Genomic DNA, 26,459 nt, shown 5'->3' on the forward strand with positions numbered 1-26,459 from the left:
TCTGCCTAGTATGCTAAATATTTCTCCCAGGACCACTTGACATTTCCCAGTGCCATTGCTGCCGACAACCACCAAGACTGCTGACTTCTCCCCAGGAGCATCTCTCAACCTATCTGGACAGCATGTGATGTCCACAACCTTCTGAACATACCAGGAAGGCAAGTCACTACACAATCAAAACACCTGTCACACAACCCTTTATGTTTCTAATGATGAAATCACTCACTACCAAAGGCTTGCATTCTCCCAACCCCAGAGGTGATGGTATCCTTGGTACAAGAAGATATTGGTCTATCCCCCAAATAAGGGGTGCCTTCTAAGGGACCACAATCCTCCTCTGACTGATATCCTTCAACCTTGAGAGACTCACTCGCCACAACAGCAAAAGAGCTGTTAGCACAGGCGTGGGGCTGTTCTGGAGATGGACTGATGATGTGATTCAATATAAGGCAGCAGCTTGTGTGTTCAATGTGTAGTGGAACAAGTTCTAGCTAGGGAAGATCACGTAAATCAAAAGTTCTGCACTCTGGCTGTATTTAATTGGGAACAAAATGTAAGTGGTAGCAAGTACAGCAAGAAAATGATAGGATTTCCATTTAAATGATAGGATTTCCATTTAAAACAGCTTGAGGGTATAATATCTACAAGTGGTCTGTGATGGCTGGTTTCAAGATTTTAACACTCTGGATATGCTCAAACAATGGCAGGCAGAGTGATAGAATACCTGTTTTGGGAAAGTAGTTATGAGGAAAATCTCTTTCGCCCCTTGTATCAGGCACTCTCAACAAAAGGGTCTTGTTTAGATTGAACTCGATTAAAGTTTATTTAACGCATGCCCTTATTTTCCAGAGAATCACATATTCTAATGCACGTACTGTCCAAATGTCTAGGTATGATTAGACAAAAATTGTTATTTAAAAAAAGAGGAAGATACTTTGCTGCTGCTACATTTGATATTTTATTCATTAGTAATGTGGGATTTGCCCTGATCTGTATGGCCCAGGCTGGCCTGATCTGATTAAATCTTGGAAGGTAAGCAGGGTCGGCCCTGCTAAGTACCTGGATGGGAGACCACTAAAGAAGGTCAAAGTCACTACTCAGAGGCAGGCAATGGCAAACCACCTCTCTCTGTGTAAGTGGTTAAGAGTGGTGGACTCTAATGTGGAGAACCGGGTTTGATTCCCCACTCCTTCACATGAGCAGCGGACTCTTATCTGGTAAACTGTGTTCATTTTCCCTGCTCTTCCACAAGAAGCCTTCTGGGTGACCTTGGGTTAGTTACAGTTCTCTCAGAACTCTCCCAGTCTCACCTACCTCACAAGAAGTCTGTTGTGGGGAGAGGAAGGGAAGGAGTTTGTAAACCACTTTGAGATTCCTTACAGTAAAGGCAGGATATAAATCCAAATTCTTCTATTCTTCCCTTGAAACCCCCATGAGGGCTCGCCATAAGTCGGCTGCAACTTGGCAGTACTTCCCACCACCAGTGTGGGATGTTGTGCGTTTATCATTTTAATAATGTTAATTTTTATATATCAGAAACACAAGGTTCCTTGGAGGAAGAGGAGGGAAAAAAGTATTAATGTTAACTAGTTTGAAGCTCCATTTGGGGAAGATTAGAGAGAAGTCTCTAAAGCTAAATGATTACAACCACTCTGCAAGGTGGTGATGGCAGTGTTAGAAAATACCTTCAAGATACAGCTGATTCATTGCAACCCTGTAGCGTAATAGATTAAGGTAACAGATTAACAGAGGTGGCTTGCCATTGCTTGTATCTGCGGAGTGACACTGGTAGTTCTTGGTGGTCTTCCATCCAAATAGTAACTGGGGCCAACCCTGCTTCCACGCATGCATGTTAGGTAGATTCTAAGCCACCTACACTGCAACCATAAGCTAGTAAGCCCTTCAGAATTATTTGAAGTCAGTTAGAAGGGTATAACTGTGTTTAGGAGCGCACCATTAGTTAACTGATGGTAGCAGGGACACCATTCATCAAGTCACCCACAAAGTATCCTAATGTAAAAACACAGCAGTTGAGGCTCAATAGGACCAGGGTTCCTCGGCACTTATGGAAGACTAAAAGATCTTGTGGGAAAGGTCATGATAAATGTCAAGAAGGAATGTGTGGCAATTATTTTATCACAGCTTTTCCTGTCAATGCGCTGCTTAACCTGGTCTGGGAACTGAAAATTAAATGCAGTATATACACCTCCCTCGTAACTCATGTTTCTAAGAAACTTGTCCAGAAATGCTCCCCAAATCACACTCTAAATACATACTAATTAACAGGCAGTAGTCAGAACATTTATCCCAGTTCAGGCTTCACAGTCAAGGAATGGTAATTTCTGTCTTTTGAGGACCCTGATTTAGTAGGCATAAAGGGGGAACTCTGTCAACACATATCCTATATTCCTACAAAATTATTATTAAAGCCTCTGGATTTCATCCTTTCTTTGGCTGTCTTTTCCCCTGTATTTTCTCCTTTGCCAGTGGATTTTTTAAAATAATATTTTTTTTAAAAAAACTCTGCATATTTTGTTGAGGACAGTCAGCACCTCTCCACTCGCACTTTTTCACCCCTGGATGGGTGAACTGAATCATGTAACAAAAGAGTTCATTTTCGATTTATTGTCGAAGGCTTTCATGGCTGGATTCAACTGGTTGTGGTGGGTTTTCCGGGCTGAGTGGAAGATCCACCAGACCATGGCCACACAGCCCAGAAAACCCACCACAATCATTTTCGAAATCAGCAAATGAATATCAAAATAAAGAGAAGAAAGGGCATCACTTTCAAGTTGATCCCATGGGTGTGATTTTTTTTCTAATTAGAGATTTATACCGCAGACAACCCCGATCTTGGAAGCTAAGCAGGGTCCGGCTTAGTCTTTGGGTGGGAGATCTCCAAGAAATACCAAAGTCACTGACACAGAGACAGGCAACGGCAAACTGCCTCTGCACGTCTCTTGCTTTGAAAGATAGCTATTAACCCACGGCGACTTGACAGAATCCCCCCCCCCCCCCGTTTTCCCAGGCAGTGTCACTCCAGTTTAAGGCAAATGATTTGAATGCCAGTCTACTGGGCTGCCCTGGAGGAGTCAGACAGTTTCCCACCCTTCCCTTTGGGCTGCAGAAACAGGTGCGCTCTCCACGGACATTCGCAGTCCACTGAGGAAGTGAGTCGGGAGTCACTTCGCTTCGGGTGGAAAGAGGTCGGGCTTTGGCAGCAGCAGAGCGGCGCCGGGTCCAGACGGCGCCCTTTCCCTCCAAGGCGCGGGGGCGGCCAGGCGACGCCCGCAGCCTCGGACGCGCCTCCTCCGGGCTCAGCCTCCCCAGATCGACCACGGCAAGAAGGCGCGGTGGAGCTCGCCGGCACTTTCGACGACGGGGCTGTTGCAGGGAAAACAGCCTAAGAAGCTCCCAGGTGGGTTTCTGCCTGGCGCCGGGAAAGCTGTCAGCCAACAGCCCACTTGGCGAGCGAAGAAGAAGCCGCGGGGGGTGGGGTGGGGGGGGGTGGCTTTTTCTCCACACCGGAGAACCAGCTCCTGCTCGTGGTTCGGCTCTCCCAGCACCGGGGCAAAGTCGCCCGGTTCCTCTTTGCCTTGCCCAAAACGACTTCTGGGTCGGCGAGGGGGAGCCGGGGCTTGAAGGCGGCTGCCGAGGAGCCAAACGCCAGGCGGGCAGCCAGAGACCCACGTGCTGAACCGGGAAAGAGCCGGCAGCGCACCCGGGACGAGCGCAGCAAGATCAGCGCCGGAGGCAGTCGGTGCAGGAGGAGCGGGGCGCCAGTGCGGATCTCGGGGGAACAAGACTGGTTGCCTCCACTAAACCCGGGCAGGAAGCCACCATAACTGCAGTAGGAGGTTGCTGAAGAAGGAACGGGGAAAGACCCCCTTCTACTTGGAGAGGGTCCGGCGTCGAAGCCCGAAACGCACGCGGCACATGGGCAGAGGCACGCCTTAGCTGCCTTCGCCGCGGACGGGGGAAGACCGGCTGGCTCTCGCGCTCAACTCTGCCGAGTCAGTTTCGAAGAAAACCCGGGAAGGCTCCGCCACGTGGCCCATCCAGGCGGGACGGAGCGGGCCTGACATCTTGGACGGCGCGCCTGCAACGCGAGCCAGGCTCCCCCCGCCCCAACCCGGGCTTCTATGGAACTTGCGCGCGAGGAAGCCCACTCAGGCTCGCAACCTTGGCGGGTCCGGCGATGAGGCATGGGGTGCCGCGGGCTGTGCTGCTGCTGCTGCTGCTGCGGCGCCCTGAACGAGGACAACGCGCGCTTCGTGCTGCTGGCGGCGCTGATCGTGGCCTACATGCTGTGCGGGGCCGCCGTCTTCTCGGCCCTCGAGCTGCCCCGCGAGCGGGAGACGCAGCAGAGGTGGCAGGCCCGCCTGCAGGACTTCTCGCAGCGGCACAACCTCAGCCTGGCCGACCTGCGCGAGCTCCTGGGGGACTACGAGGGGGCCTACGTGGCCGGCGTCCGCGTGCACGACGTGCGCCCCCGCTGGGATTTCCCCGGCGCCTTTTACTTCGTTGGCACCGTCGTCTCCACCATCGGTGAGTCCGAAGGGGCCGCTCTGCCAGGTGCAATCCTGGGCACAATCGCTCCTGTCTCTTTCAACCCATTGAAACCAGTAGGCCTGGACCAGTGAGTCCCAAAGTGCGCGGTACTACCCTCTGGGTCTTTAGAGGGGCGCTAAAAGGCAGGGGTTGCTGGGGGTGGGCCCCTTCAATTGGGTGACCCTTCAGTTGTGTTGTTCACTTCTTTGCAACACATCAAGCTATGGAGCCATGCTGGCAAATCTGTTGAAAACTGTCAAGTTTTTTTTTCCTGACTTTGAAAAGCTGGGGTCGCAGGGTGAAGTTCATCAGTTTGGTTGAATAAATTAAATTAAAGGTTTAATTGGATGTGCAATTAATTGCTACTGTTTTAAATGTAGTTGTTATTAATGTCCCTAAAGAGTCATGCAAACCGCTATTTTGAATAATGCTTTTTGTAGGGATGGAGGCACTGAGGATGTGTTTGAGGAACTGAGGATCGGGCCCGAGGAATGTTTGGGAACCGCTGGCCTAAACTCTGCGCAGGATTGCGCTGTCAGTGGTTTTGCACTGCTGCCACATTGAAACAGTTGAGGGGTGTTTGTGTGTGTGTTGGAGGAGGCACGAAACACACAAATACAGACCTCTCTCTCACCAGGTGTGGCTATACCGAATGATGTGTGTGGTGGTGGCTACACTCTGTGTAGGTTCATGTTTTACATGCCCTGCAGTGTCCGCTTGTGACAACGTTCCTGACTGGAAAGATGTCTGCTAGCTTTCCTCTTTCAGCAGAACAAAGTATTTTATGCCAGATATTCCTTTGGATCTTTGAGGCTGCCTCCCCTCACCCCCCTCAAGCGACACTCGGGGCATGAGCCCCGTCATGTCCCACCCTAGTTACACCCTTGGGTCTTCCTCATCTGGTTGGCCACTCTGTGAAACTGGATGGTGGATTAGATAGACCCCTGGCCTGATCCAGCAGGGCAAAACTCATGTTTCTCACTGTAAGGTTATAGAGTACTAGAGATGAAAGGGAAGATCTAGTTGTGAACCTTTCTGTCTCCCCCCACCCACCCCCTCCAACAATGTACTTGCTTTCTTTAATATCTGCCCTGAAGTACCTTCTAGCACATCATGTTCTCTTTCTTCCTTTTCTTAACACTCATCTGCAGGAGTAGTTATTGAAAACTTTGAAGCACCTTTTCAGGCACATTACATTACATGTGTCTTCCAAGTCAGTTTTACTGCCTTGCATTGACAGAAGCTCAATTCTCCAGAGGTGTCAAGACTGAGAAGGAAAAAATATCCAACACTGAAAGAAAGGAGAGAAAAGAACACACTTCTTTGACTTTTTTTTCTCTTGACTGAAGAAAACATGTCACAATATAGCGACTTTTTAAAGCTGTCTGATGTGAAGAATCTTTGTACTAACCACATTTAGTAGATCCAGGTGACTTTGAAATCAGCACAGGTTGCCTGGCCCTCTGCTTTGGGCACTAAGCTCAAGCATTATGCGGTTTTTTTTATAGTTTCAATTCTTTGGAAGCGGGTGTGCCAAAGAGAAATTCAACTCCGGGCGCTTAAGTGTCAGGGGTTATTTTCGCACATGTGCTTCTTGCTTTTTCTTGCATTAAAAAAATCACAATATATCACAAAAAATCACAACTTCCTATTGTCTAGGATATAGAGTCTGTTTGGAAATTAGGCTATGAACCTTTTTGCCATATTTAATTATTTTAAATGCTTATTAGCTGCCTTTCCTCCTTACGCAGCTTACAGTATAAGAGAGGCTCTCTTGACTGTCCCAGACGCGGAGCGCTCGTAAGAACACGTGCGGTCACATGTCCCCGGGTGCACGGCAGCTGGTCATGTGGGTGGGGAGCAGAGAATTGCAAAAACAAAGAAGCAGCCTGGTGGGACCGGACTGAGGAGCGACCTGCAGCAGGCTCCCACCGGCTAGGGTAAGTGGGGGGGCCCCCAGAACAGGTGTTGCCCTGGGTGCCATTCCCTCCCATCAACCTAAGAAGCTCACTTCATGGCTATATGAGATAAGGCCTTTTCAGTGGCAGCCCCACAATTATAGAGGTGCCCCTAGCCCCCTCACTTCCAATCGGTAGAAAGCAGTTGACCATTTAGTCTCTCCCTGTGATCTTGATTCTGAGGCAGGAACATATGGGAGAAGATAGTCCTTCAGATAATCAAGCCGTGCAGGTCAAAACCAGCACCTTGAATTGGGCTTGGGAGTGGATCAGTAGTCCATGCAACATCAGAGGTTACAAGCTCCTGATAGCTGGCCTTGAGCCTCAGAGCTCTGCATTAGCTGCTGCTTTCAAACACTCTTCAAGGGTAGCCCCAAATAGAGTGCATTGCAGTGGTCTTGAATCCGCAAAATCTAAATATGTGAGTGAAAAGGCCATAAATGGAATATCTAGTGGAAAAAGAGGTATTTGTAGCTGCTAGTCCAAAGCATTAATCTGATGAGGGATGAAACCGGCAGCCTGAAGCTGTCTGCCAAGAGTACCCAACAAGGGTCCTCTCCCACTGAACCTTTGCGCCAGCCTGGCCAAACCTCAGCCCCAACAGCATTCCCTAGTACCCTTCTTGTGGCTACTGCACACTCCCAGTTCCAGCTGCTGTGATTCTTTAGCATATAGTTCAGGTATGCAGGTAGGGTTGTCAGCTACCTCCTCCCTCCCATTAGCACATGCTGTCAGGTATTGGTCCCTGGGGCACCTTCCAAAGCAGTGAGCTGACTAACTCGACAGTTGAACTAACACAGCTCCTGCAGAAAATCTTAGAATTGTCTTTGAGTGACAGATAGGAAAATGAACGTGTGCACTGGGATAAACCTGCAGGTGCCTTTTCTGAGGGTTAAACTTTCTCCTGGTTTCTCTGTTTTAATGAAACACCTAGAAATGGGCATTAAGCAAGGCAGGCTGTTGGCCTGGTTAGCCTAGTATTATCCAGTCTCCACAGTGGTTCTCCAAAGTCTCAGGCAGAGAAAGGGAGATCCATGGGATTACATTTGGGACCTGCAATATGCAATAATGTGCTCTGTATCTACAGCCCACTTCTGCCAGAGAGTTGCATGTTTGATCAGCTCTCAATAAGTTGCATGTGTGTGCTCCCTTAACTCTTTGTCCACAGGCTGTTTTTTTCTGCTTGAAAACTCCCCCTCTTTGTTTTTCCTCCATATTATGGATTCTTCCCCATCCACTTTAGAGCATGAGTAGCTTTTTCCTCCATATTATGGATTCTTCCCCATCCACTTTAGAGCATGAGTACCTTAAGGCAGCAATGAGAGCTGGTAAATGGGAGTCAACACAAGCCTTCCATTTGTGCCACTCATCTCCCACAATGCCTGCACAAGAGAGCAAAGCAGGGCTCTTGAACAGGCCCCTGAGACCACAGGGTGGGCCCTCTTGTGTACTTGCAAGGACCGGTTGAAAGGAAGGAAGAAGAGAACAGAAGTAAATGGGCAGCTCTTTCAATTGGTGTGGGGTGAGCAGTGAGGTGGCCAAGTTTGCAGATGACACTGAATTATTCAGGAGGATAAAGTCCAAAGTGAATCGTGAAGCTCTCAGAAAAGAGCCAGGTAAGAGGTCAACAACCTGGTGAATAAGCAACAACCTGACCAGGTACAGGAGATTTTATTTTAATGGGAATAAGTGGGGGTTGAGCCCTGATGACTGACCAGGAAAGAGATCTTGAGATGGTGGCAGATAACTCAATGAAGATGTCAACTTGCTTGCCAGAAGTGGTAAAAGGTGAATACTTTTGTGCAGGTACTGAGTGTTAGAAAAGAGACCAGAATCAAAACAACTAGAATTGTAATGCCTTTGCAGATGTTGGTGGTGTGGCCACATTTGGAGCGCTGCCACAGTTCTGGACTCATTGGGTGTAGCTCCAGAATTTTAAGTGATCACAGAAACAAACCTTAATGCTTAAAATCTTGAACCACTTTTCACAGCACTCTTGTTGATGTTAGGGGAGCAGGAGTTCTTCTCCAGTTCTCAAAGCAGCCCCTCCGAGCTTCTAATCAAATGTTTCAAAAGAGTGGAAGACTTTAATCCTGTAGAACGAGCTTTTGTACAGTTGTCCTCCATTGACCTTAGAGCCCATTTCTTAGACTACGGAACTTGTGATTAGTTCCTGTTCTCGACGGACCTCTCTCACTTCTTTCCCTGCCGTAGCTGCTTTAGGGGCAAAAAATCCAAACTTGATATACACGCTACAGGGGTCAGTGCTATCAGTCACAGACCAGGAAAGGGATTTAGGCGTCTTAGTTGATAGTTCCATGGGAATGTCAACTCAATGCATGGCAGCTGTGAAAAAGGCAAACTCTATGCTGGGGATCATTAGAAAAGGAATTGATAATAAAACTGCAAAGATTGTCATGCCCTTATATAAAGCAGTGGTGCGACCGCACTTGGAGTACTGTGTCCAGTTCTGGTCGCCGCATCTCAAAAAGGATATTGAGGAGATAGAAAAAGTGCAGAGAAGGGCAACAAGGATGATTGAGGGACTGGAGCACCTTCCCTATGAGGAGAGGCTGCAGCGTTTGGGACTCTTTAGTTTGGAGAGGAGACGTCTGAGGGGGGATATGATGGAAGTCTACAAAATTATGCATGGGGTAGAAAATGTTGACAGAGAGAAATTTTTCTCTCTTTCTCACAATACTAGAACCAGGGGGCATTCATTGAAAATGCTGGGGGGAAGAATTAGAACTAATAAAAGGAAACACTTCACGCAACGTGTGATTGGTGTTTGGAATATGCTGCCACAGGAGGTGGTGATGGCCATTAACCTGGATAGCTTTAAAAGGGGCTTGGACAGATTTATGGAGGAGAAGTTGATTTATGGCTACCAATCTTGATCCTCCTTGATCTGAGATTGCAAATGCCTTAACAGACCAGGTGATCGGGAGCAACAGCCGCAGAAGGCCATTGCGTTCACATCCTACATGTGAGCTCTCCAAGGCACCTGGTGGGCCACTGTGAGTAGCAGAGAGCTGGACTAGATGGACTTTGGTCTGATCCAGCTGGCTTGTTCTTATGTTCTTAGGTCCACAGTCTCCCTTCCTGATCCATTCGATTGATTTCCAACACTCATAACTGCACAGGCATGAAATTTGTCTTGAGAGAGATGGATCAGATGTTTTTGCTAATGAGAGGTTTTCCAAGAATAAGGTTGCTTGAGATATATTTTTTTCCTGTGAATAGTAAACCCTTCTAAATCCCACAGATGTCTTGGTAGACGAGACAGCCATTAGCTCAAGCTGGTGTATGGTTTTGTTTGGTTGATAATGAGAGATAATAAAAGCCAAATATTTGACAGAGTATCTGACAATAACCCGCTGAGCTGCTGCCAGGGTTGATCATTAAGGCCTCTAATTATGAGTTGTATTTATTTGTCTTGGGGGGCAAGAGAGCTTCCTAATAATTAAAGTTAAGTCCTGTCAATGTGTAGCCAGAAATCAATGCCACTGTGCTTAGAGGGACTTGTTCCCAAAACAAATATTCATAGCTTATGTGTGCATTTACATATCTTGAACAAACCAGGGTTTGTTCACGACAGTCATAAAGTGGGTTGATTTTCATGCTTGTGCATTCCAGAGTCCTCCACCAAAATCAAAGACTCATTTGACTGTATTGTCCAAATACAAGCTTTTCAGCAAACCAGAGCACGTTTGCCTTCCCACCTGGATCCTGGCTGGGGGCAGGGGGGCAGCCCTTATTTTAAATACACATTTTGCCACAAAGAAGGCCAAATCCCCACTGAAAATTTAATCTAGAGACAACCAAGTTTCAAAAGAATCAGCACCTTTTCATATAGGTTCCAACACCTCACTGCAGCATGTTTCTAGTGAAGATATCTAGGCTGCCCCTTTTGGGGGGTGCCTGCTGTCAGGGGTACAATTGTTAAGCTAGCAGCACCAACGTTTCAGAATATCTTTAGGAGACCCTCGTGATGATACGACCCAGGTTTTGTGAAGTTTGGTTCATGGGGGCCAAAGTTATGGACCCTCAAATGTGTAGCCCCCATGGGGGCCAAAGTTATGGACCCTCAAATGTGTAGCTCCCATCTCCTACTAGCTCCCATTGTCGAAGGCTTTCACGGCCACATTCAACTGGTTCTGGTGATTTTCCGGGCTGTACCAGACCACGGCCACACAGCCCAGAAAGCCCATCCCATTGGAGTATTTTTTTTCTAAAAGTTGCATATACAAGCAGGTCCAGGAAAATCCCATGATAAGGGGGGCGGGGAGCACCAGAAATGGGACTGATCTGTGTTCCACGGTTCGGCTGTGAGGAGATCTCGAGGGAATCTAGATATTTCGGGTGACTATTCCAGGATTAATCGCCAGTGAGGAAATCACCGAAGAGTTAAATGATTGGCATTGTGTGTAAGAGATAGAGGGAGGGATTGCAAAAGCCTGAAAATGAAAGGGTTGTGCTTATCACATAGTAACCTGGGTTTGTTTGTAATGTCTGAAGAGAGCCAGTGGCTACATTCACATATTGTAACAAACCCTTCTTCTAGGGCAGGGGTAGGGAACCTGCGGCTCTCCAGATGTTCAGGAACTACAATTCCCATCAGCCTCTGTCAGCATGGCCAACTCTCCACATCTGGAGAGCCGCAGGTTCCCTACCCCTGTTCTAGGGGATGCAAACATGTCTGTCTATTATGCTTGCCTACGCACTTAATCTTGCATGTCCATCTTCAGGGAAGTTTCTGGTCAGACTGTGGGCCCTAGGAAAGGATAACAAGGGAAGCCACATGAGCACAGGGTGAAGGTACATTTGTATCCAGAGATTTTTAATGAACGTCTGAGCAGGGCCAGTAACTTTGGGGGAGAAGAAAACGCAGTGATGTAATGTTATTGTGGTGATGTAATGTTGGTGATGTAATGTTGGCCTGTTAATTATACTATCTTGGGCCCTAAGACCCTGTTTCCCTCATGCTCCTCTCTGGCCACTATGGAGTCTTTCCTTCACTGCAAATCTCTCTTCATCATCCAGGAGCACTTCTGCATGCTGAAGGACTGCTGGAAGAACACGGATCTTGTACATAGAGTCATGCTTTTTGATTATTTTTAATTGATTTTATAACCCCTTACGTCCCGAGTCGTGCCCTCCGCTCTGTGGAGGCGAACTTACTGGTGGTCCCCAGTCCCTCTATGATGCGGCTAGCCTCCACGCAGGCCAGGGCGTTTACTGCCCTGGCCCCTGCCTGGTGGAACACCCTTCCTCCAGTTAGGGCCCTGTGGGACCTTGGAGAGTTCCGCAGGGCCTTTAAAACGGTGCTGTTCCACCAGGCTTTTGGGGGAGCCGGCCGCTGAGTCCACCCCTTGTCTTGTCCTGCACACTGGCTATTTATTGGACCATCTGCCAATCCCCTCCCTTCCCCGGGTTTGATCATTGGGGGTTGGGTGCCAGACGTCTTCTATTATTAATCAATTATTTATTGAAGGTTATTACTGCTGCCATAGTTTTATAGTTTTAAGGCTTTGCATTTTAACTGGGGTTATTCGATTTGTTTTATTGTATTGTTGTTTGTTGTGCACCGCCCTAAGCCCTTTGGGGGTAGGGCGGTGTACCAAATCAAATAAATAAATAAATAACAACAACAACAACAACAACAACATCTGTAGTACAAAGAGTAGTGCTAACAGGAGATTAAGCAAGCTGCTCAGCAGCTGGAGAGAAGTGCAAGGGGAACAGTGTCCCAGGACCCAAGGCAACGTATCGACAAATATTGAAGTCGAGTATTCAAGTTCAGAAGATGGATCAGCCAGCTTCATTCCACAGCAGTCTTGCAGTATTTGTGTGTTGCTTGCGTACGCACATCTTGATGAAGCGAGTTCTGCCCGATGAAAAGTCTGTGCTGTGCCTCTTTAATGTTCCACAAAGCTCTTTTTTGGATTTGCCAATGTATGAGCCCCATGGTGCAGAGTGTAAGCTGCAGTGCTTCTGTGAAAGCTCCGCTTACAACTTGAGTTCAATCCCGACTCCAGTCAGTTTCTGGTAGCTGGCTCAAGGTTGACTCAACCTTCCAGCCTTAACTCTCCATTAAAATCAAGGGGGAATTGCCAGCTCTTCACTTTGATGGGGTCATGCTCAAGTTAACTTTACAGTGTGTACATTAATTGCAAAAGACCTGGAAGGGTGGAAGGAACTCTATTTAAGATTCTTCTGCAAATTTGTCAAATGCATCTTTCATCTTTTTGGTCTTATTCCTTGTTAATGAATATCCTTTGTGGATTTTGACAGGAAATCACAGTGTTCAGCATATTTCACAATGCTAATTTAAACCAGTAATGTAATGAGCTGTTTGTAGGGGAGATGATGCTTGCCCAAACTTTTAATCTGGTATCCATTCTCAGCTTTAAAAAATGGGATTCACTATTGTACTTGGATATTTCAAGGCTAGGAGATTTTGTTGCCTACATAAAAATGGGTTTCCATGACACAAGGAAATGGCTTATCTCACTGGCATAAGGTACATATGGGGACCACTTCCTGATTCTGTTTGTACTACTCAGAAGGATAATAAATGGCGGTGGGAACTGTGTCAGCTTATGCCAATATTCCCTAGCCCTCATTCCAAGTTAATAAGATGCTAAAGGCAATGCCATTCTTTTGTCTCCCTGTCAATTTGTATTTCAGTGAGAATAAAAGGGTGCCCATCTTGCCGAAAATTATAAACAGGGGCATCAAGCAAATTTGATGGCCTTTACCTTGTGCCAGGAGACCAGCCAGGGGAGGAGGCTGACACAGAAACACCAGAGCGGGGAAATCAGGCCACAGATTTCTCAGGTCTTGATACATCAGGGGTGGGAAGCTGCCAGCCCAACTGCTGGCAGTGAACTCCCTAACCTACTTGTTTGGGGTTACAAGGAAAAGAGAACCAGTTGTAAGGCAAAAGGTGGAAGATGCTGTCTGTCCCTAGCTTCTTTGACGCATAGTCAGCATTATGGCATTGTAGATGGTTAGTGTGTTCCTAGATCTTTAAGAAGACCCCCCTCCCCACAAACATTTCCTTTTTGGAAATTTATACCTATAAGCCTACTCAGTGTCTAAATGCCATCTAGCTGTTGTGATGAAGTGGTGGTGGTGGTGTTTATACCCTGCTTTTCCTTGCATTTAAGGATTCTCAAAACAACTTCTCTTCCCTTCCCCACAACAGACACTTTGTGATGTAGGCAGGGCAGAGAGAGTTCTGAGAGAACTGTGACTAGCCCAAGGTCACCCAGCAGACTTCATGTGGACGAGTGATGAAAACAAATCCAATTCATCAGATTAGAGTCCACCGCTCATGTGGAGGACTAGAGAATCAAACCTGGTTCTTTAAATTAGAGTCCACTGCTCCTAACAACTACACTAGCAACAAAAGATTAAATCTGAGGGAGGGAAGGTGGGATTGCTGGCAGCAGAGAGGGCAGCCTCCTCTACATATCCTCTTTTAAAGACCTGACACAGATCAGAAGGAAGCCTCCTGGCCCCATAGCCCAGCCATCCCACAGCCAGCAGCCAGAAGATGGAGTGGAGCCACTGATGGCAGCTCAGGACTGTCAGACGATTGCTGCCAAGAAGTGGGGTGGAAAATTTTTCCATTGCTGTGTTTTCCCATATAAAATTTTCCATCCCACATATATAAATATATTCAACAGTTGCCAGGGCTATTGTGCTGCAGATCAGTCAAGTTCGATGAGTTAAATGTGGGTTATGAAGCATAGAGAAACCCCATTGCTCGTATACGATTCTGGCTTTCATTTTTACCTTCTTTCACTAACGTTATTTAAATTCTTTATTTGCATTTGAATGGGAATTTTTTTCTGATACAGATTTACCCAGAAAAGTCACATCATATTTCCATTCTAGATTATTGCGAGACTCAGATGAATGAGAGACCCAGAGAGAGGGAGAGAGATTGTGTCATAATTGCAAAAACCAGTGTGATATAGTAAGTCAGATGAGTATGTGGGAGATCCAACTATTTTTTTAGTTGTTAGCAGTGTTCTCTGTACAGTTTCACCATTGCAAAACTCTAAGAATTGAGTATGGGGTAGCAGCAACCTGCAGGAAGCTGGCCAGGATTTTAGGAAGCTGAAATCATAGGCCGCTTCTGCACACGCAAAATAATGCATTTTCAAACCACTTTCACAACTGTCTGCAAGTGGATTTTGCTATTCCGCACAGCTTCAAAGAGCACTGAAAGCAGTTTGAAAGTGCATTATTCTGCATGTGCGGAATGAGCCATAGTTTTTGATGACGAAAAAACATTTAGTTATGCAACTCAGATAAAGGAAAACAGAGAAAATGGAAATAATTCTTAACATTTCACTGTCCAGTCTGCAATGTGCATTCATTGCTTGCTTATTGATAATACAACATAATCCATTTTCCATTGTTTAATAGACAGTTTTTCAGGAATAAGTATTTCATCTATAGCTGTACACTGGGGTTGAGAGGAAATTGCCCAGAATTGAGTTAGAGAAAGTAGTCATGATTTTGATATGCTATCCGCTAATGAGCTACGTTCACCTTTACTCTGTTCGGATGCTCTTAAACACAACAATTATGACTTGTGGCAAAGTGTTTGTTGATGTTATGGTTTGATTTTATGATGCCATTTCTCCTTGTGCTTTCATCTGGCTGCTGCACTTGCTTCCCCTGCTGCTTCGACATTCACCAGTATTTTTCAAGGAGCCCCTTACATAAGGAAGAGCGTGATTCTATGCAGAGGAAGGCAATGGCAAACCACGTCTGTATGTCTCTTATCTTGAGAAGTCCAAGAGGGGTTGCTAGAAATCAAATATTGTTATGCAGGCAGAAATGCCAATAATAGAGGAACCAAGCACCACAGCAGAGGACAGACTTCACAGCAGCTGTAGCGAAGTGTGAAGGGAACGATGTCATAGCATTCAAGCCTATATTTTGTAACATGTATTGATTCTGTTTGGAGGTCTTAGGTGTTTGTTGACTATGCTTGTGGTTTGCAGATCTACCCCCAACCAATGTTGTAAGTGAAGTATTAAATGAGAGTTGGGGTGTTTCGCTAACGTGTCTAGTTATCCAGTTCTTTTCCCTATAATTTTCAATCCTATGGAGAGTCTGCTGAAAGTGAACATAGTACGTGAAGGAACGGTGACTAATCTGGAATCATCTGCTTTGCAGTATCCATAGTGTGGGCAGGGATCCCCAACCCTTTTCAGCCTGTTGGCCTTGGAATCCTGACATGGCATGCTGGGCGCAGCAACAAAATGACTTCTACAAAATGGCTGCTGCAGAAGGTGGAGCCAGCCACATCATTGCCACAGCTTAACTTCAGTAACATGGCGTAGATCATCATGCTGTGGTGGCTGCTGCTATCCAATTAATACTTTAAAAAATCTATCCAACCAGTCAAATCTCCAATAGTCAAAACCTTGTTGGGCAAAACCCCTACCTGGCCCCACCCACTTCCTAAAAACACTTTGTGGGCATCAGAAAAGCAGACTGTGTTAACAGGATCTCATGATTTAAACCTCCTTGCTCTGATCCAAAATGTGCAAAAATGGTTGGCAGGTGTGTCTTTAGAAAAAAATTGTCCTACATTTTTCCAGGTAGGTAGGTGCTGATCATCAGATCTGTGTCCCCCTCGTCAATGGCAGTCACACAATGAGATCGCCTGCAGTCACAGGTGGTACCTGGCTTCCCATTTGGCTTAGAATTTTGCTGTTATGCTTTATGAAGGGGTGAAAGTGCAGCACATCAACATCTGAGCTGGCGCTGGTGTTGGTGCTGTTACACCTTGTAACCACTGTCTTTTAGGGAACATCTTGACCTTGGTCATCTCGGTGGTCTCTCAAGGAAGATAAGTCACGGTGTTCCAGTTCGCTGGAAGATTAACCTGCAAGGGAGCGGATTGCAAAAAAGGAATGCAATAGTACAGATGCAAGCAGAAGTGACATCCAAATTATACCCCAGCAACATCTTTGAGAGGCCTGAAACACACAGCCTCAATAATGAATTCCCAGAGATGCACTTTGTTTTACTATTGAGATTCATTATTTAAAATTCATCCCAATTTTGAGCTCTCTTTGTGTTGCCAGGAAGTACACTTAAGAAATACAGTAGCAGTGCTTGGCAAAATCAGGCTTATTCAAGAACCAGGCTTGGCCTAATCTTCTGATCCTTTAGAATGCACTGCCACCTTACAATGATGTTGACCTGTCATATTTTATGTGCTGAGCAGTTAAGATCAAGAAGGTGACATTGACGTTGCAGGAAGAATACTTCTGAGCACACTTAGCATATCTTTCCTTCCACACTGCATGGCTATTGTCACCTCCCACCCCATGCATTTGATAGTTTAAGTTCCTTCTAGTCAGATACTTTGGCAGGATTATCACAGATAAAAGGTGATCATATGGCCAGTGTGGTCCTCCCTGTTGGTGGGGACCCATCTTCAGCTCCTTGTTGGTCTCATAGGCCTTAGAAGTAAGGGAGGAGGATTCACTGGCTGCCTCTCCATTGTGGCTTGGCAAGTTCCTCAATTCTGCATGGACAGCCAGCCAACAGCTTTCTCCTGCCTTACTTTTACGGGGATGGTCCTCCCCTGAGGCCCCAACCCCCCAACCAGGGCCTCTGGGTCTGGACCAAGCCCATCCTTCCCTGACCTTATGGGCTACCTGTGCTTCCTCTCCTTCTCAGACTGCCTTCCCCTAGACTTCCCTCAGGCCCTGCCTTGCTTGTCTCCACTGATGCTGAGTCTTGTTCCTGATTCCTTCCTGCCATATGTTTTGATTTGTTGTTCTTTTATATTTTAGTATGTATTTTAACTTGATTTTAAGTTTGTGTATGTTTTTGTTTTTATTATGTATTTTTAAAATCTTTTTGGCTGTGATGAAAGCAGGAAGGTGCGATAGCAATTTTGTTAATAACAACAATAATCAATCATAAACAGTGCAAAAGTGGAATTACAGAAGTTGAAAAACGTTCAGAAAGAACAAGATGATATATACAATATCAGTGGTGCAGACTACAATCCCTTTCCTTTTAATAAAGTGCCTCCCCCAGTTCTGCAATATTACAACTCAATTCCCTTTGTAGAAATTGCCATCCTGAGCAGTTCCATTATATACAGTTTGAGGAATGACAGAATGAGAACTTCCTAGCCTCCTCATATACCTCATACAATAATCCTGGGAAGGAAATAATGAGATCTGAAAGACCCTTTAACTAGAGGGAAGTATGTGTTTCAGCTCAATCAAGTATTCATATCTGGATGTTAACCAGGACTCTATACTGTGTGGGAACTACTGCAATTTTAATGGAAATTAGTTTACCTTGGTTTAGAAACCAACCCAAGACTGTGTTTGAATTCAAGAAAAGTGTAGGTGGAATTTAATACACAGCCCTTCACTAGGTACTTCAGTCTTTTGGAAAAATGCCTTACCAATTCTGAATCTCCTCCCCCATCTCTTGCAGATCTGATTAAATTACGCACATTAATTATGGCCACATGGAGCTGCCTTGAACCCCTAAAGAAGATGTGCAGGATATATCCCTTTGGCATTCAGAGGCCCAAATCAGCCACACATTTTGATAGTTTTGAGCACTTGCTTTCAACTTTCACTAAAAGGAACAAAGCTGGGAAACATAAAAAAGAAAAAAAATCAGTTTAGAAGTGTGGATTCATACCCCACCTTTCCCTCCTGTAAAGAGACTCAAGATGGCTTATAAACTCTGTCCCTTCCTCTCTTCACGTGACACACCTTGTGAGGTAGGTGGGACTGAGAGAGTTCCAAAGAATTGTAACTAGCCCAAGGTCTCCCAGCAAGCTGGGAAACAAATTCAGTTCACCAGATAAGCATCCACTGCTCATGTGAAGGAGTAGGAAATCAAACCTAGTTATCCAGATTAGAGTCCACTGTTCTTAACCATTACACCATTCTGGCTCTCAAAAAGCATGGGTAAAGAACTGATTGGAAAAAAATCTATTTAGAAAGTTAGATATAAGAAAAGAGCCTGTTCATACTTCCAAATGCTAATTTCACAGAATCAGAGGCCAAATTAGCGACAGTGTAGTGAAGCACTGTATTCTTTTGTCTGTCCTGAAGCTATTGCCCAATGACGTCATTGAGTGCCCCTCAGTTTTAGCATTATGGGAAAGGGAGGAAAAGGTTATCTCTATCCATTTTCTCTACCCTATGCATAATTTCATAAACCTCTGTCCCGTCCCCCACCCCTGGTATCTTTTCTCCTGAACTGTTTGTTAAAGCTTTTGAAGGAAGGATTGCCATTTTTACAGCCCTCATACAGCTCTTTGTATATTTCAGATGAAATTACATTTTTAGATCTCTTTTTCATTTTCTCTTCTACTCTTGGACTTTAGAGTGCTATTGTTACATTTGTCGCACCTGCTGCAGCAGTACCATCTGACTGTCAGCTCTCTGAGGACTTTAAACTGTCTATAATCTCATGCTCTTTGGGATGTGTTGACTTCACATTTGGTCTGTACCTTAATTTCTTGGTAAAGTTGCATTATTGAGGTGTTTCCCCCCCAACCCAGGGGGGTCCCTTTTTCCAAATGAGCTCTTCAAATGAGACTGTCTATTAATCATAAAAAGAGCATTTAGGATTACCAACAAAAAAAATCCCAGGCATGCTTTGATGCCTCTTAAAGTGCCTCAATTTGCATAACACGCCATGAAGGTAAAAAAATCTGCCACTGACAGAACATCAAGTGGCTGTTAAAGGCACAAGAGCTGCAGAAGTTGGCACCTCTAGGAATTGTTCAATAAATAAGCATATTCATTGGGAAATAGTCAGGTGATATTCCTGCACTGAGTAATCTCTTGGATTAAGGAAGGATAAATATGATATTCGAACCAGAACACCACCAAATGATCATTTATATTGTTTGTGACTGGGACTGAATCTTGTCTCTAGGACTTTTTGCACCTATGTCATCAAGGTAATTTGGTGTTCTAGCCGTAGCTTGAATGATTCTTTGACTATGTGCCAGAGATAATTTAAACTATGTTTACTTTGTATCAGACCATGTTAGAGCTGAGAGTTCAGACACACCCGATGAAGATCATGGATCTCTGTCTATAAAATGTAAATTGCAGCTGCACACGACCTCGGCTTCCCTTGGGGCCGTGCAGGGAAGGGCAAAGGTTTTTAACCTTTCAACCTCCACTTGGTTTCACTAATTGAAACCAGGCTCTCTTATTTTGTTTTTAGCAATTGTAATGGAAAAATCAGATGTGTTTTTTAAGGATGCTTTTTTTAAACTTTAAAATGTTAATAGCAGAGTGATAAGATGGTTTCAATGATGAAAACTGAGCCAAGATTAACCTTTTTGATCACTGAAACCACCTGGGACAAGCACATATCTGTTTTCTAGTCTCTTTTCAAAGTAATAATTCCAGAGGTATAGTCTTTGTTTTGCCTCCAAAAATGAACATGAGTTTGGGGACACCTTAAATAATGTACTTTTAAGCTGTAGTTTTCTTGATTATATTTGAATTTTATATAATTATATTTTTTCCTTGTACTTTCTACATTTCAGGGTCCTTTGTCCCCGCTGTTTAAAATATCCCCCCCTCTCCTTTATAAGTGCGTATATAAATATTACCTTACAGAGAACCCACTACACACATATGATAAAGTGGGCTCTGGTCCATAGAATAAAAACTAGTTAGTGTATTGTTGAAGGCTTCCACGGCCGGAATCATTAGTGATAGGTTGTTTCTGAGTTCTAGGGAAGTATTCTTCTCGATACCTCAGCCTTGTGGCTGGCATCTTCAGAGGGACCCTCTGAAGATGCCAGCCACAGATGCAGGCGAAACATCAGGAGAGAATGCTGCTAGAACACGGCCCTACAGCCCGGAAACAACACAGCATCCCAAAACTAGTTAAGTCTTTCAGGAGCTACCAGTTCATTTTTTCTGGTCAGTGTGCAGTTTTATATAGCCATATGCAGCATAAGGAATGTGACTGGTTTGTTACTTTTGCAAGCTGCCTTTATTAAAATAGTAGTTTTTTGACAAAAGAAAATATTTCTGGTTATGGGGTTGAAGGAAAGGAAGCATAAAACCTGTTTGGATTTTATCCCCCCCCCCCCCCCCACAAACATAAGTTCTGGTTTTACTTAAACGCAGTCTTTGTGAGTCAAGAGCACTTTTCCATGGGACTTATGCCTGGTTGTCAAACAGTTGCAAGTGAAATGCTGTTCCAGTTCAAATCCCACAGGTGGAGTTCTCTTTCCCTGCCAGTGCTGCATGCAAACCAGACCATGGCCCCTTTCACCAAGGAAAGCTTTTGAAAAACCCAAATAAAATTCAAACACATTTAGGTAATAAAATAAATAGTTAATTAGTATACTGCATAGTTATTAGTATTCTAAAATAACTTGCAGGCTTCCTTTCCCAGTCCTTTCTTTCTCCCCAAACCCCTATTTGCACAGTAGTTTCTCGCTTTCCTGTAACGATGGGTTTGAGGTGGCTGTCTTGAGATAGCTGAAAGTAAGTTTTCTTCCCTTCACTGTCATCTTCTCTTTAAATAGAATAATTTGACTTTTCTGAGCTGTACAGTAAAGAGTCCTTTGCATCAGTTTTTACAGCAGACATTTGTTTTGCAACAGAAATTTTTACAACAGACATTTGTAATTGAAGAAAACAGGTTTGCAGCAAATAAACAACTTTAACGGATAGTTGTAATATTCCCTAGAAAATTGCCAAGGTTCTATATGGAGGTAGTAAATATTTTAATAAGACCACAGATGTAAGAAAATAGCCACTCAAATACATAGTGAGCAGCCTTAGAAAGAGAAATGTAATTGCTGTGTTCCTTGTCTTGGCTGTCTCTCAGGCCTTCTAAATGCAACACCATATACATTGAAATTAACATTCAACTACCAGAAAATGCAACCTCCAGTTCATGCAGTGGGAAGGGGAAGGAAGTCAGTTTTGCTAGAGTGTTCAGATCGGGTCTGGGAGATCCAAGCTTGAATCCCCACTCTGCCATTGCTTGGAATGGGGGTATCTGAAGGACTTTCTTCTCCCATCCTGTCCTGCCCTGGAATTAAGATCACTGGGAGAGGCCTTCCTGGTTGGCTCACCAATCAAAGGACTTAATCTGGTGGATACATGAGAAGGGCCTCTTCAGTGGCAGTCCCAAAAAACAACCTCCCCAGGAAAGTGTGCCTGGCCTCCTCAATATGGATCTTCAGGAGGCAGCTGAAGACTATTTTAATAATTTATGACTATATTTGACTAATCTAGTTTTTATTTATTGGTGGTCTTTGTTGAGATTTTGCCCTGACCTGGATAGCTTAGGGTAGCCTGATTTTGGCAGATCTTGGAAGCTAAACAGGGGGGCCACTGGTTAGTAACTGAATGGGAAACCACCAAGGCGGACTAGGGTTGTTACACAGACAATGGCAAACCACTTCGGAATGTCAGTTGCCTTGGAAGCCCCTCTGGGATTGCTATTTGTCGGCTGCGACTTGACGGCATTTTTCACCACCGCTAATTGAGATTTTAAACTGTAGCTTTCCATGTGTTTTATAACCATTGGTTTATTTATATTGAAAGCAGCCTTGATTGCTGTAAGATAGAATAATAAATGTTTTCAACTGAATAAATAAAGGGAGTCTCATTTGATTGACCTTGGACCAGTCACCCTTTCACAGCTAACCCTATCTTCCCCAGCAGTTCTGGGGATAAAATGGAGGATGGGAGGAGGCTGTTGTAAGCTGATTTGGATCCCACTGAGGAGAAAAGCAGGGTATCAATATCTCAATAAAAAAAATCAACTCTTCCCCTTGGTACTGTTTTCCTTATTGATAATCTCCCTTTCCCTGACTGTTTTAAGCTGTAATATCTGGGAGTGGGTGGTGGGAGAAATACAGCCACAATACAAATACCTAGTTTTCTGACCTGGTCACACTGTACTACAGTGGTTCTCAACCTTCCTAATGCTGCGACCCTTTAATACAGTTCCTCATGTTGTGGTGACCCCCAACCCTAACATTTATCCATTTAACAGATGGAGAACACTGATGCAGAGAGTCTTAGGCGACCCCTGTGAAAGGGTCGTTCGACCCACAGGTTGAGAACCACTGCTGTACTGTGTCTTAAAGAAGCTGCAAGGAGAATTCTTGAATTAGGGCACTGGCATGGAAAGAAGTATCCCCGTCCCCCATCCCCCGACTACCCCAACACCCTGATCCAGACCCACTACCTTATCTGCCATGGCTATTTAGAGGTGGGAGGAGGGGTAAATGGCACATGGGCTTCTAATCACAGAATGATACTGTCTTATTTTAAAATCAGTGAATAAACCCAAGGACAACAGTACCACTCAAGGCCCGGTGTACACAGAGGCTGAGTCAGTGATGATGATTTCATACATTCCAATGAAATTCTTTCATTATTAGGAGAAGATGTTTATCACACTTAAACCTCACTCACCGATGCTTTCAATTAAAATTCCCTGTTATATTCTTTGGCTGCCAAGAAAATTTTTGTTGTGTCTGAAAATTAGGGGTTTTTTTTTAGCAATGTAACTTGTTTTTAGTGTGAAATATTTTATCAGTTATCTTTGCTCTGGTGAGATGAATAAATAAAACAAATAAAGAAAATGTGGGAACAACACGCTAAAAAACTATACAGAAGAGATGAAAAGAGGACATATTACTTTCAAGAGGAAACGTTTGAAGAAGAATTTTATTGTTTAAAGCCAAAGGCCACCACAATACAGAATTAAAAAAAAAACAATAAAGCAGAACAGAACAGGCACACAGCAAATATATAACATTTCATTCTATCTCAACAGCTGAACTCAAACACATGTTCTCTGATAACTGATGTTTGGCTTATATTTTCTTGTCAGCCAGGGCAAAAAGTGACAAGTTGTATGTAATCAGAGGATTGGTGTCTGTTAGGAGAAAGATGAGTTTATCCAAACTGGATGATAAATTCTGGTCCTTTATAAACGTATCCAAAAATTTAGCCCTAGGTTCCAAATTCAAATGTAGTGGGGTTAATCTTCCACTTTGGATTCTCTATATTTACAGAAACAATGCCATTGGAACTCAAGAGTAACAACCAGCTAATAGACCATTGGCATTGTCCGGAATTGTAGCTAAGTTCCATTCAAAACTTTTGAGCTGATATATGTGCCCGATAAGGAGATCTGGCTTGGTCTCTTTTAAAAAATTTGAACCAGCGGGCAAATTTAGACTGAGAGATTATGTACCTGTCATACAATGCATCACTTTTGTGCACCCAGTGTCATAAATTAGAGCCATCTATGTGAACCCTCGAAAGGTCATCCAGGATGGAATAGCACGCCACGATGGTATTATAGCAAGTGAGTTGTGTTACATCTTTGCTCAGAAACAACTCAAAATATAGAAGAGTAGAAGAAGAAGAGTTGGATTTATATCCCCCTTTCTCTCCTATAGCAAGAGAGAACAAACACCCTGAGAGATAGGTGGGGCTGAGGGAGCTCAGAAGAACTGTGACTAGCCCAAGGTCACCCAGCTGGCATGCGTTAGAGTGTACAGGCTAATCTGAATTCCCCAGATAAGCCTCCACAGCTCAGGTGGCAGAGCGGGGAATCAAACCCGGTTCCTTCAGATTAGAGTACACTTGCTCTTAACCACTATGGCACTAGATTAATAGATGAGTTGGCAGAGGTGTTGCTTTATTTGAGCCAGAATTTTATCTGACTGATTGATGGCAAGCCAAATTCTGTTCTCATTAGGGCTATGGGAGACGCTTTGGATAAAGCAGGTGTGCCTCTGAGGAAGTAGTTCTGTATTTATTCCAGTGTAGGAATTAGTTGGTCCTTCCAACCCCAGACTTGATTGCCATAAGGAAGATGAGAAAGGGTCTTCCACGTAAATAATTTAAGACAGCTCCCCTTGGTAAAGTGAAACTTAAGAATGACGCCAATTATTTTGAGGGTAGAGGATCTGATGGTAGCTAGGTGAGTACTCCAACTTAGGGTCTCATTAAAGGTCCGTCCTTGATTTCTAAAACAATTGAATTGTTCTATAGCTATTCCATGTATGGTATGTTCCATGTTTGCTTCAAGGATAAAAATGGTTGTGTGTCTGTTCTGGATCCAGTCCCTGTCTGAAAACCAGGAACTTCTATAATAAGGGATATCTCTTGGTTCAAGGGTTTTCCTCATTATCCACATATTTCTTTTACATAGTAGTTCTGCTGAGTCCTTCCAGATTTTCTGGTGAACAACAGCTCAGACCTTTTGCTGCTTCCCTGGTTAATGCAGTTCAAACAAAAGAGAAGGGGCCCTTGAGGTTGCGTTGATAGCTGCATTTGGTAGGAAAGAGAAGGAAAGCTAATTAAACAGGGCAGATTTTGACAATACACCTTTAGGCAGAGATACGTGTAGTTGGCTGTCATAATAAGTGTACTAATTAAGTACTGATCAGGTGCCTTAGACATTCAAAGAAGCAAAAGTTCCCGTTATCTAAAATGTTGACTTCTAAATGTTAAGTGGCCACATTTTCAAAAATTGGAAGAAAACTGCTGTATAGTAGCACATTGTTTAAAAGCCATTGATTCGTCACTCTGGATTTGTCAGAATGTCACTCATCCTTAAATTGGAAGTGACTTAAATCTCTGAATGTTCCCACAACAGTAAGTAAAAGAGAACGGTTTAAACTCAGGGTTAAATATTGGGCAAAGTATAGGGTTCAATGTTTGGTCATTTAGTGGGAAATTCAAGATATTAGGATGGGACTGGACTTATTTTAGGAGCTAAGACATAGCAAAGTCTTATACATATACTACTAATAAGCCTTACCTGGAACATTTAACAGTTATGTGAATCTACTCTTGGAAGACTCATGATGAAAGTAACCCTCTGTCTTAATTCCTGCTCCTCCATTGTAACGTACCTCATAAGAAGTATTTTATTTCCACACATTTCTGAAGAAATGAATAATGAGTCACAAAGGTTCATTCTAAGATATAATTGCCTAAGATTTGGAGCACATGGTGATGACACACACATACCCTGTCACCACACAGGACTCACTTCCAGCCAAGCTGTGTGTGACACTTGGCTGGAAGTGAGTCATGTGCAGTGATTGGCCACTGTCCCACAATGGCCCTGGCGCAGGATTAGTAGCCCCGCCAACAAACACCTCCGCTCATAGCCAGCCTGCCCGAAGGATGAGCACCCCGAACCCACCTTGTTGTAGTATTGGGAGGAAACAGGCTGACAAACGGAGGCCTTGGGTCAGAGTGGCGGATTGACACCAAGCAGAGTCAACTTGCAGCAAGCCCACCAGGCCGGCACAGGATGCAAGGCTCTGCCATGAAACTCTTCACCTAAGCTTCTGTGAGGAGATGGGGACAACAGAGCTGAAGATCCTTGAAAGAAAGGGAAGGGCATACAATGATGGCCCTCAGGTGTTGGGCCAGATGGAAAATGGGGAGTAGTCGGTGGGTGGGGGGAGATAGAGTTGGCATAGGGGCCAAGGGGGGGAAAGGCCTGAGGGGATGGTCTCCTCAGCAGGTGCCCTTGACCCACCAATTTTTGTAATGCCCATTGTATTTCTTCAGTCATTGGGCTTTACTGCTAGTATTGGAATAAATGGCAGCCTAGTGGTACTGGACTTATTTTATTTTGGAATTAAGGGAAGCACTCTGTGAGGACTGCAGCAGCTTTCTCCCTGAAAAGAATTTCTGCTTTCGAGCATACCCTGCTCACAGTACTGCACAGCTATCTTCATTCAGTGCCAACTTTACTAGTAGCTGCTATTGTTGCAAATGGTTTTTAAAAAAATCCTTGAGAAATTTTTGTATAGGAAAGCAATGTTCTCAGCTTCACCAGTTTGCCTTTTGAGTGAGTCACCCACATGAGCTGTTTAGTATTAAAGTTGGAGCTGATTTG

At 44.5% G+C, this 26,459-nt stretch overlaps 1 protein-coding gene across 1 annotated transcript in view; it reads left to right on the forward strand.

The window, feature by feature from the left end:
- Positions 1-4,205: 4,205 nt before the first annotated feature.
- The window catches only part of KCNK13 (potassium two pore domain channel subfamily K member 13), a 68,258-nt gene continuing 46,004 nt past the window's right edge, over positions 4,206-26,459 (forward strand). The window contains exon 1 of the mRNA XM_048483262.1: positions 4,206-4,548. Within this exon, the coding sequence (XP_048339219.1) occupies positions 4,206-4,548 (343 nt within the window). The remainder of the gene's footprint in view (positions 4,549-26,459) is intronic.

The sequence above is a fragment of the Sphaerodactylus townsendi genome, linkage group LG02 (genome assembly GCF_021028975.2).
Source record: "Sphaerodactylus townsendi isolate TG3544 linkage group LG02, MPM_Stown_v2.3, whole genome shotgun sequence".
Lineage (NCBI taxonomy): Eukaryota > Metazoa > Chordata > Lepidosauria > Squamata > Sphaerodactylidae > Sphaerodactylus > Sphaerodactylus townsendi.